A 15,387-nucleotide genomic window follows, 5' to 3' on the forward strand; every position below is an offset into this window, starting at 1 on the left:
CACAGTGGTCAGACCAGTTTATGTTCCCACCAGCAGTGGATTAGGGTACCTGCATTTCCCTGAGAGCTAGTGATCCTGAGCATTTTTCTATGTGTCTATTGGTCATTTGGATTGCCTCTTTTGAAAAATGTCTAAGTCCTTTGCTCATTTCTTCACTAGATTATTTGTTTTGTTCTTGTTGGGTTTTGTGAGCTCTTTACATATTTTGGATGTTAATCATTTATCAGTTGTATAGTTTGCAAATAATTTCTCCCATTCTGTCAGTTGCCTCTTCCCTTTCCAGTATTTTTTTTTTTTGGGGGGGGGGGTAGTACAGAAAGAAGCCTCTCAATTTGATGTAATATCATTTGTCAATTTTGGCTTTGATTGCCTGTGCCTCTTGGGTCTTTTTCAAGAAATCTTTGCCTATGCCAATGTCTTCCAGGGTTTCCACAATGTTCTCTAGTTATTTGATGGTATTGGGTCATCTTTAATCCATGTTGAGTGGATTTTTGTGTAAGGTGTAAGGTAGGGGTCTTGCTTCATACTTCTGCATGTGGAAATCCAGTTTTCCCAGCACCATTGCTTAAGGGGAGTGTCCTTGCTCCAGGGATTGATTTTAGCTCCTTTGTGAAACATTAGTTGCCTGTAGATGTGTGGGTTGATTTGTGGTGTTTCCATTCTGTTCCATTGGTCTAACCATCTTTTTTTGTACCAGTACCAGGCTGAGGCTGTTTTGATTATAACTGCCCTGTAGTATGTCTTGAAATCTGGTATTGTGATGCCTCTGGCTTTGTTTTTGTTGTATAAGATTGCTTTAGCTATTCAGGGTCTTCTGTGTTTCCATATGAATTTCAGTATCATTTTGTATATGTCTGAGAACAATGTCCTTGGTATTTTGATTGGTATTGCATTGAATCTGTAAATTGCTTTTGGTAATATGGACATTTTGATGGTACTGATCCTTCCAACCCATGAATGTGGGAGATTTTTCCTTTTTTGCTTCTGTATCTTCTATTTCTTTGTTTAATGTTCTGCAATTCTCATTGTAGAGTTCTTTGATCTCATTGGTTAAATTTATTCCAAGGTATTTGATTGTTCTTGTAGCTATTGTGAATGGGATTGATCTCAGTTCTTCCTCAGCTGTGGCACTGTGTATAAAAAGGCTGTTGGTTTTTGTGTGCTGATTTTATATCCTGCTACTCTTTTATGAGTAGTTTCTTAGTGGAGTCTTTTGGGTCCCCTAAATATAGAATCATGTCTCTGCAAATAGAGGTCGTTTGACTTCCTCCTTCCCAATTAGTATCCCTTTGATTTCTTTTTCTTGCCTAATGGCTCTGGCTAAAACTTCCAGGACTATATTGAACAGCAGTGGTGAGAATGGGCATCCTTTCCTGGTTCTGGATCTCAGTGGGAATGCTTCCAACTTTTCTCCACTTAATATGATGCTGGCCGTGGGTTTGTCATAAATTGCCTTGATTGTGTTGAGGAATGTTCCTTCTATACCCAGTTTGCTTAGAGTTTTCATCATGAAAGGGTGTTGTGCTTTATCAAATACTGTCTCTGCATCTATTGAGATAATCATATGGTTTTTGTTTTGCGGTTTTTTTAATGTGATGTATCATACTTATCCATGAATATTAAACCTTCCCTGTATCCCAGGGATAAATCTCACTTGGTCCCGGTGAATGATCTTCCTGTTGTGTTGTTGGATTCGATTGGTTAGTATTTTGTTGAGGATGTTTGTGTCTGTGTTCATCAGGGAGATTAGTCTATAGTTCTTTCTCTGTTGCATCTTTTTCAGGTTTAGGAATTAAGGTGATGCTGGCTTCATAGAATTTGGGAGGATTCCCTCCCATTCAGTTGTTTTGAATAGCTTGAGAAGAATTGGAGTTAGTTATTTAAATATCTGATAGAATTCAGCAGTGAATCTATCCAGTCCTGGGCTTTTCTTTGTTGGGAGGGCCTTTATTACTTATTCAATTTCCATCTTGGTTATGGGTCTGTTTAGGTGTTCTATTTCTTCTTGGCTCAACTTAGGTAGGTTGTATGTGTCCAAGAATCCATTTCTGCTAGGTTTTCCAAATTTGTTGGTGTATAGCTCTTTGTAGTAATTTCTGATGATTCTTTCTTTTTATGGTGGCTGTTACCTTTCCTTTTTCATCTCTGATTTTATTGATTCAGGTCTTATCCCTCCTATTTATTTTATTTTTTCAAAATTTCAGCTCTGCATTTTGCTGATCTTTTGTATTGTTGGGTTTGATTTTATTTCTTAATTTTAATTATTTCTTTTCTCCTATTAATTTTGGGTTCAGTTTGCTGTTGTTTTTCTAGGTCCCTGAGATGCATTGATAGCTCATTTATTTGGTGTCTTCACTATTTCTTGATGTAGGCACCAATTGCTATAAACTTTCCTCTTAACACTGCTTTTGCTGTATCCCATAAGTTTTGGTATGTTGTACTGTCACCCTCATTTGTTTCCAGAAGTTTTTTGATTTCTCTTTTGATTTTTCTATGACCCACTGTTCATTCAGTAGCATGTTGTTCAGTCTCCATGTGTTTGCAAATGGTCTAGAGATTCCTGAGTTGTTGATTTCCAGCTACATTTCATTGTGGTGAGAGAAGATGCATGGTATGATTTCAGATTTTGAATTTGCAGAGACTTGCTGTATGGGCTAGCATGTGGTCTATCCTAGAGAAAATTCCATGCACTATGAGAAGAATCTGTGTTCTGCAACTGTAGGATAAAGAGCCCTGTAGATATGTTAGGTCCATTTGTTCTATAATGTCAATTAACTGTTGTTTTCTTGATGATTTTCTGTTGGTTGATCTGTCCCTTACTGAAAGTGGGGTATTCAAGCCCCCCATTACTACTGTATGGGAGTCTATGTCTCCCTTTATAGACCCATTAACATTTATTTTAAATATCCAGGTGACCTGTAATCAGGTACATACACATTTGTAATAGTTACATCTTCCTGTTAAATGGATCCTTTAATCATTACATAGTGCCCTTCTTTGTCTCTCTTAACAGTTTTTGTGTTAATCTATTTTGTCTGATACAAGGTGGCTACACCAGCTCTTTCTTGGTATGCACTATATTTTTCCATGCTTTCACTCAGTCTGCTTGTATCTTTGTTGGTGAGATGTGTTTCTTATAGGTGGCAAGTAGATTTTTTTTTTTCAATCCATTCAGCCAGTCTATCTTTTTACTGCAGAGTTGAGACCATTTACATTCAAGGTGACTACTGCTAAGTAACAACTTGGCCCTGCCATTTTCCCATAAGTATTCCTATTGTTGACTATGGATTTACTTCGTACTTTTTACTGGGAGATTGTCTGCCTTCACCTTCTTTTTGTAGTGATGACCATGTTTCTGTGTGTAGCACATCCTTTAGCATCTTTGTAAGGCTGGATGAGTGGTGACAAATTCTTTCAATTTCTATTTTTCACGGAAGGCCTTTATTTCACCTTTGTTCATAAATGAGAGCTTTGTGGGGTACAGTATTCTGGGTTGACAGTTTTTTCTCTTCAGACTTGGGATGGCAGCAGGGAAGACTTGGAATGTATCTTGGCCTTTCTTTTCCTGGTTGATCGGGGCTGCTGTAGTCTGGTCTCGCCTCACTCTCCAAAGCTGGTGCTGAGGCTGTCGGCTGCTGGGGTCCTCCACAGTGTCCCTCTAATTTGCATGGAGTTTCCTCCCTAACTCTTCCTTAAGACTGCACTCTCTCCACTTTTTAAAAACTATTTTCCCTCCTTATTCTGGCATCTTGGAATCATTCCCCATTTATTCTAGTAACTGGGTTTTTAAATGATTTTGTAATCATACCAATGTAAAATGTTGTCTTATGTTTTTTTCAATATCATGAAAAAGAACACGGTGAAATCACTGCTGACTATCCAAAGGCAGACACCCAGAGTTCATGTTTTAGGTATACCCAGGTATTCCTTTCTACAGACACAATGGTAAAAAAAGAGAGATCTTCCTCAATGCCCTCTATAAACTGCTTTTGTGATGCATGTGATGTTCAGCCATAGTATTTTATGATTGCAGTGTCTTGTGTACACAGGTCATGTCAGCTGTTGCTGGACAATCTAAAATGACAGTGGTTTTCATCAATAAATGATGAAATTCAACCCTGAGATAGGCAGGAGGTGTGTTGCATGGGTCAGTGTGCACAGTTTGTGCATCAGTGGGCCAAGGGCAGCCTTCAGAATAAATGCACCCAGATTTGATCAGTTATCCTTAAGTAACTGCATTGTCGCACCCTGGGAACCAGAGTTCAAATTCCCCCTTGTCTTTAAACAAACACCACCCTCTCTTCTTCCCCTTCTTATTTGAGTAGGTTCTCTGGTTGAGCAGATCTAGAATTCAAGACTAGAATTAAGGGGTATATATTCAGCCTACTAGTTGATCCACCTATTGGCACACTGTTGTGCCTGGAGTTGAGTCTGGGCTCCACTTGAGTGTCCAGTTTCCTGCTGATGTGTACTCAGGGAGGTAACAGGTAGTTGGGTCCCTGCCACTCACAAGGGAGACCGGTATTGAGTTCCCAGCTCTGGCCTGGCTCAGTCCCAGCTGTTGTGGGCATTTGGAAGTGAAACAATGGATGGGTGCTCTGCCTCTCACATAAAATAAAATATTTTGAAAGAATAGAAAGATGTATAGGGTGACTTTTAGTCTCTTTGCTGTATAACCTTTATAAAAACTTTAATTTCTCTGGGCATCTCTTTTTATTGATTTTATCTGGAAGGCTGAAAGATTCCCATCCACTGGTTTATTCCCCAAATGCCTGCAACTACAGGGGCTGGAGGCAGGCACCCAATATTTGACCATCATTGCTGCCCTCCAGGATCTACATTAGTAGGAAGCTGGAATTGTGACACGGCCTGGAAACGAACCTAAACACTCAGGTGTGAACGTGTCTTTTTTTTTTTTTTAAAGATTCATTTCTTTATCAGAAATAGTTACAGAGAGAATGGGAGAGGGAGATCTTCCATCCGCTGGTTGACTCCCCAAATGGCCACAATGGCTGGAGCTGCGCTGATCTGCAGCCAGGAGCTTCTTCTGGGTCTCCCACCCTGACTTGGGCCATCTTCAATTGCTTTCCCAGGCCATAGCAGAGAGCTGGATTGGGAGTGGAGCAGCTGGGACTCGAACCAGAGTCTATATGAGATGCTGGCACTGCAGGTGGAGGCTTTACCTGCTTAGCCACAGTGCAGGCCCCGTGGGACAGTGTCCTGACCTGAACGCTTGGTCCCTGGGCATTCATTTTGTCAGCTGTGAAAGGCAAGGCTTGTTCCACTCCTTCCCAAATCTCCCAGCTAAGCCAAAGCATAAGCCCTAGGGAAACAGATAAAACTTCTTTGTTTGGCATAAGCTGTGACAGCCTCTAGAGCTGGCTATGGCTGTACTTTCAATTTCCTTGAATGTTGCTATTTAGAGATCATGATTTTTCTTATCCCAACTTCCTTTCCTAGCTCCTTCATACAATCCTCAAGTGACCATAAAAAACTTGACATCCCACTCCTTCACTCTGAGCTGGGAGGATTATTCCACAGAATCCCAGCCCAGTTTTATACTTGGCTACCACGTCTATCTCAAGTCCAAGGCAATGCAGTGCCACCCAGGATTTGGAGAGAGAACGCATTCAGGTGACGTTTATTTTTGCTTGTTTACTCTCTCAAGACCTCATTATTTGAAGTGTTTTAACTTACATAAAACATCAGTGTGGCTTGGTATTTTTAGAACTCAAAGCACCTTCAACCTAAGAAAACCTACCACTTAGAATTAAGGAAAACAAGATCCTTTCCTAAGTCTCCTGGCAAGCTCTTACCTGCATTTCCATGTGTCCTCTCTGTATCACCAGCCTCCCTCGTTGGGTGGGGTTTTGGTTTGCTTTTGGTTTTTGCTTACTGTGCCATCTCCTGAAAATTTTACCAGTGTCTCTGGGACACTGATTTTTGGTTCATTAAGAGATGCTGATAGATCTCTGCTGTACTCTTAAATTTTTTTAAACCACAGATGATTCAGTATGTTGCAAATACAAAATTGACAACCCAGAAAAGAAGATGTTCGTTGCAGAAAACCTACAGCCAGAATCCTTGTATGAGTTCCTCGTCACTCCGTATACAAGCGTTGGGGAAGGCCCCAATGGCACTTTCATAAACATCACAACTCAGGATGAACACCGTGAGTCTGTCCCTGATCAAAAAGCCTTTCCTGAGAGGGTCCCTGGGAAACTAACAGATTACAGAAACCTGTGACAGGATTTGTCTGGATTAGGAGTTTTATTTCCCCCCTTTAAATTTACTTTGGTTTTTTTTTATTTGAAAGACAGAGATTGTCCTGATGCCTGTTCATTCTGAAGATGTCTGCAATGGCCAGGGCTGAGCTGGGCCAAAGCTGGGAGCCCAGACTTAATCCCTGCCTCGCACATGGGTGGCAGGGACCCAGGGAGGCAAGGCATTGTCTGCATACATTAGCAGGAAGCTGGATCAGAAGCAGAGCCAGGACTCAAATCAGGCACTCCAGGTTGGGATGTAAGTGCCCCGAGTGTATAGTCACCACTGCTTCAGACATCTACCCCAGCTTAGGAAATTTCAACCATACCTTCTTCTTCCCCATTACTCTTTTCCTCTTTGTCATCTGTTGTTCCAGAAAGAATGCTGCACAGTCCTCCTAGATAAGACAAGAGTAGAGCTCCTCTCACTGATTATGGCCTTGGACCTTCCTCTTGCCTTCTCATGGCCCAAAGGGACATGTCTCTGGCACTCTCAGAATGGACTGAAAATCATACGTGGTATATTTCAGTGTTGTCAACTGAAGAGCCATGGGCTGCTGTCGAGGCAAGGGCAGCAATGGGTTTCTCAGCAGAATTTCTCTCTGCAGCCAGTTTTCCTTCTGGCCAGTCTTAAGGGCTAACCAGAAATGGCTACGTGGGGATGTGCAGGGGCACCGAGCACCTGTTCACAAACTGCATGTTTCCAGATTTGGTCAGGGAAGGGAGAGATGATGAGACAGTTTGGCCTACGGTGGGTGTTTGGGGCTACAGTTAAGAAGCTGCTAAGGACATCTGCATTTCTTTTTGGGGTGGTTGGCTTGAGCCCCAATAAATAGCTCTACTAATGGCTTAAACACATGGCTTAACCCATGTGAGAATCCAAGGTTCCTGGCTTGGCCCAGCCCTGGCTACTGAGGGCATTTGGGGAGTGAACCCAGTGGATAAAAGATCTGTCTCTTGCTTTAAAAAAAAATTTTTTTTAAGTACACCTGGCTGCAAAGATAAAGGAGGAAGGAAGAAGAACTGGTTGATGGGAAAATTTATTCCTTTGGCAAAAGCCCAACGTCCAGGGAACCGAAGTAACTGAGAGAAGGGGATAAAAGACCCTTGTCACTAAGGGTGTCAGAGAAGATCCATCCTGGAGAACACCTTGGAAAGTACTGTCATGCAGAAGTTACTAGCTTTCCTTGGTGCATGGTCTCTTTGGAGTGTGGCTGTAGAACTGGGATGGCTTCATCGGGTAGGGACTATTACCCCAGGAGTGCCCTGGCCAGTGACACACACAGAGTGGCTGCAGGGGCAGGCTGTAGCACTTGCCGATAGTTCAATGCTAGACTGAAACATAGCCTTAGGTCACCAAGTCAAAATCCAAAGCTCCCCCTTAGCTTAGGATTTGATGATTTACATTATTTGAGCACAATTGCCACTTTAGAATAAATTTTAAAATTATTTTAAAATATCTGAAAGACAGATGAGAGAAACAGAGTGAGTTAGAGGCCCCCATCCACGAGTTCATTCTCCACATGCCTGCACCAACCAGGAAGTCTGAGGCCAGGGGGACAAGGACTCGAGTACTCGAGCTGTCATCTGCTCCCCTTCAGTACGCACAGTAGCAGAGCTGGGACTCCAATCCAGACCCTCTGAGACAGGGCACAGAGGTCTCACAAAGGGTCTTCACAGCTGCACCAAATGCCCACCACTGACATTTACTGTTGGGTTATTTTTCTTCCAGCTTTCAGATGTAATTGGTACATACATAGACAATGACCTGTAACACTACCCTGTATGGTTCATTTATCTCCCTTAAGTTAACTCGCATTAGCCTTGGCTTGTATCTTGATTACTAGAAACAAAGTATTTGAAATACTCTACTTGCAATATCCGATTAACTATACCTCAAACCTTACTGAATAGAAATCAGAAATACATACATTTGGGACAGGCACTGTGGCACAGTGGGTTAGCCTGCTGCTTCGGATACCTGTGTCCCAGGTCGGAGTGCCTGGTAGAGTTCCAATCCAGCTTCCTGCTAATGTGTGCCCCGGCAGGCAGCAGATAGCTCGAACACTTGGATTCCTGTCACCCATATGGGAGATCTGGATAGGGTTCTTGGCTCCTGGCTTTGACCTGGCCCACCCCAACTGTTGCAGGCATCTGGGAAGTGAACCAGTGGATGGAAGATGGTTGTATATGTCCATTTATTTGAGCAACAGAGTAACAAAACTTTAAAAATAAAATGTTATTTGCTAAAAAGAACAGAAGTACACAAAAAATTAAGTGAAGTGGCAAAATTGTGCATAAATGTTTATTCTGTTTTTAATTTAGTTTTTTTATTTACTTAAAAGGCAGAGTTGAAGAAAGGAGAGGGGAGACAGAGAAAGAAAGATCTTTCATCTGCTGGTTCACTTCCCAAATGGCCGCAAGGGCCAGGGTCAGGCAGCTGAAGCCAGGAGCTGGGAGCCTCAGCTAGGGGTCTCAAGCGGGTGCGGGGGCCCAAGTGCTTTGGGCCATTTTCTGCTGCTTTCCCAGGCAGGTTAGCAGGGAGCTGGATCGGAAGTGGAGCAGGCAGGTCTAGAACAGGAACAAATTTGGGGTGCTGGTTTCACAAGCAGAGGCCTAACCTACTATGCCACAATGCCAGCCTCTTCACTGGTACATTTTAAAACTGTTGTAAGCTTTCCTGTGACTGGCAGGCTAGATCCCTATATGGAGATAATGAGGCACAGGGAGGGAAGGTCAGTTGTTTTGACGGGTGTCGATCTGTATTTCATTCTGAACCTAACCATCATACTGAAATAACCTAGAAATAGAAATGAAAAAGATGACAAATGCCAAAATATTGCCAAGGATGTGAAAATATTGAAACTCATACATTGCTGGCAGGAACAAACTGGCAAAAGCCGTTGTGGGAAATAGAACTGGTTCTATCTTCTAAAGTGAACATATGTATAACTTAGATCTGAGTACTTACATTCCCAGGTGTATGCCCTAAAGAATACCAATATAACCCCCAAAGCAATACCCAAGACATGGACTGGAAAGCCCATAGCAGCACAGGTTATGAGAGTTGCAAACTGGAGATACCCATTGCCCATCAAATGGGAAGGATAAGTAACGGTGGCATATTCACACAATGGAAATAATGTGGGCAAATCACAAAGGCAACACTGTGTGAAAGAAGCCAGCCATGAGTCTTGGTGTGTTTCCACGTAAGTATGGAAAGAGGCAAATGCCATTTGTGTTGCTGAGCTAGGAGGGCCGTTTTGTTGGAAGGGGATAATGATGGCTCCCCATTGGAGCTTCCCTCTGATGTGTACTCTGAGAGTCAGCAGGTGTCTCTTAACGATTTAGGTCCCTGTCAGCCATGTGGGAACCCAAACAGAGTTCTCAGTGCCTGGTTTCAGTCTGGCCCAGCCTCAGCTGTTATGGGCAATGGGGGGTAACCCAGCAGATAGAGGCTCATTCTCTCAAATAAATGCTAAATGAATTAAGAATATATATATCCCTTTCCTTCTCCTTCTTCAGCCAATATTCTTATCCGTATCATACTGCCCATGATTCTTTGCGTCTTGCTCATCATGATCCTGTGTTACTGGAAAAGTCAATGGTAAGTGTATGAGGAAGGATTTAGCCAAGACTGGAAACAGGGAAAACTCTGGAAAGCAGTTAAGACAGAGATGACCTTGACTTGTGTGTGTGTATGATATATATGATATAACATATATGTATATATTAGTTCTGAAGAGGAAAAGGACAAAGAAGGCTTACTGGAAATAGATAGGAAAATAACCAGAACTGAAAATAAAAAGATGGCCCAAGTTTGTCCCTAGCAATGACTAATGCTTGTATCTTATTATAGGGTTGGTACTGTACTATAGTGCTTTACATGTAATAACTTACACTTAGAGCACTGTTGTCAAGAGTAAAACAGTTAATGCCATTTAGCCAATGAGGATATTAAAGCATGGAAGATTAAGCAACTTGCCAAGTGACAGAGCAGGAATTAGAACCCAGGAATCAGACTCCACCATAGTCCTCACTCTTACTATTCCACTGTGTTGTGAAACTCAGTCTGGTTTTGTTTTTCCCAGGATGAAGGAGGAGTGTTACCCTGACATCCCAGATCCTTACAAGAGCAGCATCCTGTCAATGAAAAAATCCAAGGTGAATGTTGGGAAATACCTCTTAAGGCCTAACCCAGTGTTGGGATACAGTTTCCCAGACCCCCTCAGGAAAATAAAACGTAAAAGCCACTTTTGCTCCTACAAATGCGTAATTGGAGCTTTGATTTCTTCTGTCAGGGAAAAATCATATGATTTCTAACAGTACCTGCAGTTAACTTGTGACCAAGAAGAAACAAAACTGAACCTCTAAGCACTTCACACTTAATGCAGTTAATGTTATATGAACATACATGTCCACACATTTAATATGCTTCAATGACACATGCCCATTTTATTGACATCTTTTTCCCCCCCAGGAGAATCCTCACCCAACAATAATGAATGTCAAGGACTGCATTCCAGATGCTATTGAAGTTATAAACAAGGCTGAAGGGACTAAGACACAGTTCCCGGGCACCAGGAAGTCAGTGACAGAAACTGAACTTACTAGTCAACCCGTCTACCTTTGCCTCATTGCAACAGAAAACAATTACTCCAGCCCTGGACCCTGTATCTGCTTTGAGAACCTTACCTATAATCAGGAAGTTTCTGCGTCTGATTCCTGTGGCCATGGCCCAGTAACCCCTGAAGAACCTCCGAGTCAGCTGGGACTACTGGCCTCATCTGGCAGTTTCCTCAAGGCACTGGAAAAAAACTACACGAACTCCCTGGAAGAGAACCCCAGTGGAAACAGTTTGCGTTATGTGTCCCAGCTGGCTTCACCCTTGTCTGGAGACAAGGAGAGTCTGCCAACAAACCCACCAATGCTGGTGCTGTGTTCAGAGTATAAAATGCAAACGGCAGTGCCCTCATGCCTTGCGTCGCCTCCACTCAGTGAAGACAGCAGCCTCTCCTCAGTTACCCTTTTAGGTGAAAGTGAACACTACAGTTAGCTAGCATACCATAATGCTTTATCTTTATGCTACACAGATAATAAGGGGAACATGGTTGGCACTAGTCCTTCATCACAGTAAGCTATTGCTATCTGCAGGTCTTATTTGCATAAGACCGCTGCAGTCTGACTTGGTTAGAGGTACCAGCTATGGAATTTAACATTCTTCGTTGGAGAGGGCTCTTTCGAGATGGCGGCATCATAGGAACATGCTTAATTTGCTGGTTTTTGCTCCCCTTTTTAATAGGAGACCTGAGCTTGACATACAGGTAGGCACCAACCACTCCAGACCTTACCCACTCAGGGTAGCTGTGGTCCTAGAAATTCAGTTTTTAATGAGAAAATACTTGTTAAAATTTATCCCCGTTTAATACCTTCAGAGTAAAGCTATTAAAGTTTTTAATAAAGGGCACAAATTGTCAGTGTAAAGTGAAAAAGTCACAGGTGTTTAGGATCACCACAAGTTTTGGACTTGAAAGTTTGTAGGTTACTGACATAGTAAAATTAATTATTTCAGGAGCACAGACCTAATAGGTTAAGATTTGTTACTGAGCCAAGTAAGATCTCCAGTGCTCCTGTTTGACTTGCGAGTGGGACAGTGGGATAGATGAGGAACTCCTGGCTCAGTGTTAACATAGAAGACTGATGTCTGCTGAGCAGAAGTGATATTCCATCACAATTTTTGATGACTACCTCAAGAGTAGAAAAACATTAATCTCATTAACATTTTGAGTCTTTTTTTCCCCAGATCTATTTTTACTTACCATCCTTTGGACTCTGCAATAGGTTGTCAGGGTCAACACAGCACACTTCGTCTTCCTACTGTGCTAAATAGAATTTAATTGTGAAAAGTTCTGGGAGAGGGAAATTGTACTGGCTCCTGGGCAACCCTGTCTTCTTGAAACCAAAATATGCAAATCTTCTGGTATATACCAGGTTCTCTACACCTGCTAATTTGTCCTATTTCTAGATGATCACAAAGGAGGATTCCTTTTTGTTTTGCTGACTGCCAGGTGGTAGAAATGACTGCCTATGTTCAGGCGTCTGCTACCCACTGCTCTGCACTGTGCCACTTCATCCTGAACAAACTGCATCAACATCTCAAAACCGTGGTTGTCCTTAGGCCTAAATGTACCGGCACAATCCAGCAGTCAGTTAACCAAAACCAGAAAATATTTTAAAAATATTGTATAGTATTCCATAAAGCAGAACTTGAATTTACTGTGTGCCAAGCACTACACTGAATCCATACGCCGCCTTCCATCTCTCCAGCCCTCACTGGAGCACTGTCCACCGAAATACCTTGTTTGTGGATTATATAGTTAGGCCGATGATGGTTCTCTCTGTACTGAATGTATATAGCCTTATTACTCCTTAAACATTATAACAACTATTTACATAGTATTACATTGTACTGGCATTATCATCTAGAGAGGACTTAAAAGTCTGCAGGAGTTGTGTGGGTTATATGCAAACACTACGCCATTTCACATGAAGGGACTAGAGCCCTCTGTGGACTTGAGACTCCATGGGATATCCCGTTACCAGCCCCCCATGGATACTGAGGAATAATTACTGCTGTTTAAGGTTTTCATTGTTTTCCTTACTTATAAAAACCATGCCATTTGCTGGAAAAATGGGTATGTGCTCCTAATGTACTACGAAGCAGTACTTTGCTGAGTCTAGGTGTTGTGAGACTTTGGTGCCAGTATTGTCATCACTTATCCTATTTATCCCCCTTTATCAAGCAATTTTACTTTTCATTTGAAACCTGTACAGAAATGTCAATGTCATTGATTGATTTGTAAATGGTATCCTTTATATAATTTTTATAAAATAATCCACAAAACCTTTAAGTCATTTTTGCTATTGCAAATACCCTTAATTAAGACTGTACCATTACCTTTTACCTACCTCAGGGCAATGAAACCCGATTAGTATAGACAATAAATTACCACATAAGTTTACTAAAAATGTAAATTACTGGGTCCCAATGCAAACTTCCTAGTCAAAAATTCCAGATCCTGTGCTGCAGAAACTCTAGTTCACAGGCATTCCAGAACATACTAAACTTTGAAAATCAATGCTCTCTACCACATGGAGACTTTTTTGACAGGTAGACTTTCTAAAAATACTTAACCAATAGGAAATGCTAGGCCACAAAGCTTTGTGTTTACAATCTCATAATGACCTGTATTTATGGTTTTAAGCATACTTCTCCAACATTCATAACCAAATAAATTGGTAGCTAAAACCTTAAGTTTTCAGTAATATGAGGGTTCATAGAAAATGCAACTAAAAGTTCATTTTGGTCAAATTTTTAGAATCCAGGCAGGTTCTTTTATAATGAATATTTACCATTAACTTTTCAAAGACACTCTTGTAGATGCCTTTTTGACCTTATTTTAAGAAACTCTGAAATTTATATTTTCCTGTCAGAAATACCTGGTTTTAGGGGCCGGCACTGTGGCATGGTAGGTTAAGCATCCGCCTCTGGCTCCAGCATCCCATATGGGTGCTGACCTGCATCCCAGCTGCTCCACTTTGATCCTGCTCCCTGCTGATGGCCTGCGAAAGCAGAAGATAGTGCAAGTGCTTGCGCCCCTGTACCTGTGCAGGAGACCCGGAAAAAGCTCCTGGCTTCGGGTCGGCCTCATTCTGGCAGCTGCTGCCATATGGGGAATGAAACAGTGGATGGAAGACCTGTCTCCAATTCTGCCCCTCAAGTAAATAAATGTATCTTTAAAAAAAGCACCTGGATTTAATTTTAAAATTGCATCTTCGAGCCGGTGCCGCGGCTCACTAGGCTAATCCTCCGCCTTGCAGCGCCGGCACACAGGGTTCTAGTCCCGGTCGGGGCACCGGATTCTGTCCCGGTTGTTCCAGGCCAGCTCTCTGCTGTGGCCAGGGAGTGCAGTGGAGGATGGCCCAAGTCCTTGGCGCCCTGCACCCCATGGGAGACCAGGATAAGTACCTGGCTCCTGCCATCGGATCAGCATGGTGTGCCGGCCGCAGCGCACCGGCTGCGGCACCATTGGAGGGTGAACCAACGGCAAAGGAAGGCCTTTCTCTCTCACTGTCCACTCTGCCTGTCCAAAAAAAAAAAAAAAAATTGCATCATAGAGATTTACAAGTGCACACAACAGAATAGTTGAGTGAACCCTTACATAGCATTGGTTCCCATGGCCCCATCCATGGCTGTTTGTGACATTCACACCCTGCACCCCTAATTGCCCTCCATCCCTTAGGTTATTTTGAAGCAACTCATTTTAAAACCTAGCCATGAAGAATTCCATGTAAAACCAAATCAGTAACAGGCTACTGTGGTGGTGGGCAGAACTGGAATTGCCTAGAAAACCCACAGAACCAGGCTACAGAGCAGCTGTCAGCAGTGTGCATGGTTCCTTGTAGGTTCAGGCTGGGAGTAGGGACCCAGTTACACAATAGTAACAGACCTGCTGAAAATGCCTGCATCCTCGCATCTAACCCATCCTAGTTACAACCAGCCTAATTATCTACTAAAAGGTGTATTAAAATTAAATTGCTGACATTTAACACCTCTTAAAAGCTCTGTTGGGGGCCGGTGCTGTGGCATAGTGGGTGAAGCCACTGGCTGCAGTGCTGGCATCCCATATGGACACCCGTTCGTGTCCCTGCTGCTCCACTCCCAGTATAGCTTTCTGCAATGGCCTGGGGAAGCAGTGGAAGGTGCCCCAAGTCCTTGGGCCCCTGTGTGGGAGATCTGGAAGAAGCTCCTGGCTTTGGATCAGCGCAGCTCTGGCTGTTGAGGCCATCTGGGGAGTGAACCAGCGGGTAGAAGACCTCCCTCTCTCTCTCTCTCTCTCTGCCTTTCAAATAAATAGTAATTATTTTTTTAAAAATGGCTCTGTTACAAGCTTTGCTGGCTTCCATCTCAAAGAATTTACAAAGTATGTTAAAAACACTGTGCATAATGTATACTTCCAAAGTCCTGCAAGAAGTATAACAGAAAATAGTCTTCAGAATTGGCAGTAAAATGCTGTCTAGGACAGGTAATGAGGGCAACGGTTAGAATGCTGCTTGGGATACC

At 42.5% G+C, this 15,387-nt stretch overlaps 2 protein-coding genes across 20 annotated transcripts in view; one reads left to right on the forward strand and one right to left on the reverse strand.

Moving 5' to 3' along the window:
- The window catches only part of OSMR (oncostatin M receptor), a 72,997-nt gene extending 59,823 nt beyond the window's left edge, over nucleotides 1–13,174 (forward strand). For 4 of the 5 annotated variants that reach the window (XM_008262129.4, XM_017344693.3, XM_070056660.1 and 1 more), the window contains 5 exons: nucleotides 5,461–5,634; nucleotides 6,005–6,172; nucleotides 9,789–9,870; nucleotides 10,355–10,427; nucleotides 10,744–13,174. In XM_008262129.4, coding sequence (XP_008260351.2) covers nucleotides 5,461–5,634; nucleotides 6,005–6,172; nucleotides 9,789–9,870; nucleotides 10,355–10,427; nucleotides 10,744–11,319 — 1,073 coding nt within the window. In that variant the 3' untranslated portion in view covers nucleotides 11,320–13,174. The remainder of the gene's footprint in view (nucleotides 1–5,460; nucleotides 5,635–6,004; nucleotides 6,173–9,788; nucleotides 9,871–10,354; nucleotides 10,428–10,743) is intronic. The other variant, XM_051853801.2, reaches the window with a different exon arrangement.
- RICTOR (RPTOR independent companion of MTOR complex 2) overlaps nucleotides 6,619–15,387 on the reverse strand; it is a 161,599-nt gene continuing 152,830 nt past the window's right edge. For 13 of the 15 annotated variants that reach the window (XM_070056653.1, XM_051853789.2, XM_051853790.2 and 10 more), the window contains one exon: nucleotides 6,619–13,886. In XM_070056653.1, the coding sequence (XP_069912754.1) occupies nucleotides 13,770–13,886 (117 nt within the window). In that variant the 3' untranslated portion in view covers nucleotides 6,619–13,769. The remainder of the gene's footprint in view (nucleotides 13,887–15,387) is intronic. The other 2 variants (XM_051853787.2, XM_070056652.1) reach the window with 2 other exon arrangements.

The sequence above is a fragment of the Oryctolagus cuniculus genome, chromosome 14 (genome assembly GCF_964237555.1).
Source record: "Oryctolagus cuniculus chromosome 14, mOryCun1.1, whole genome shotgun sequence".
Lineage (NCBI taxonomy): Eukaryota > Metazoa > Chordata > Mammalia > Lagomorpha > Leporidae > Oryctolagus > Oryctolagus cuniculus.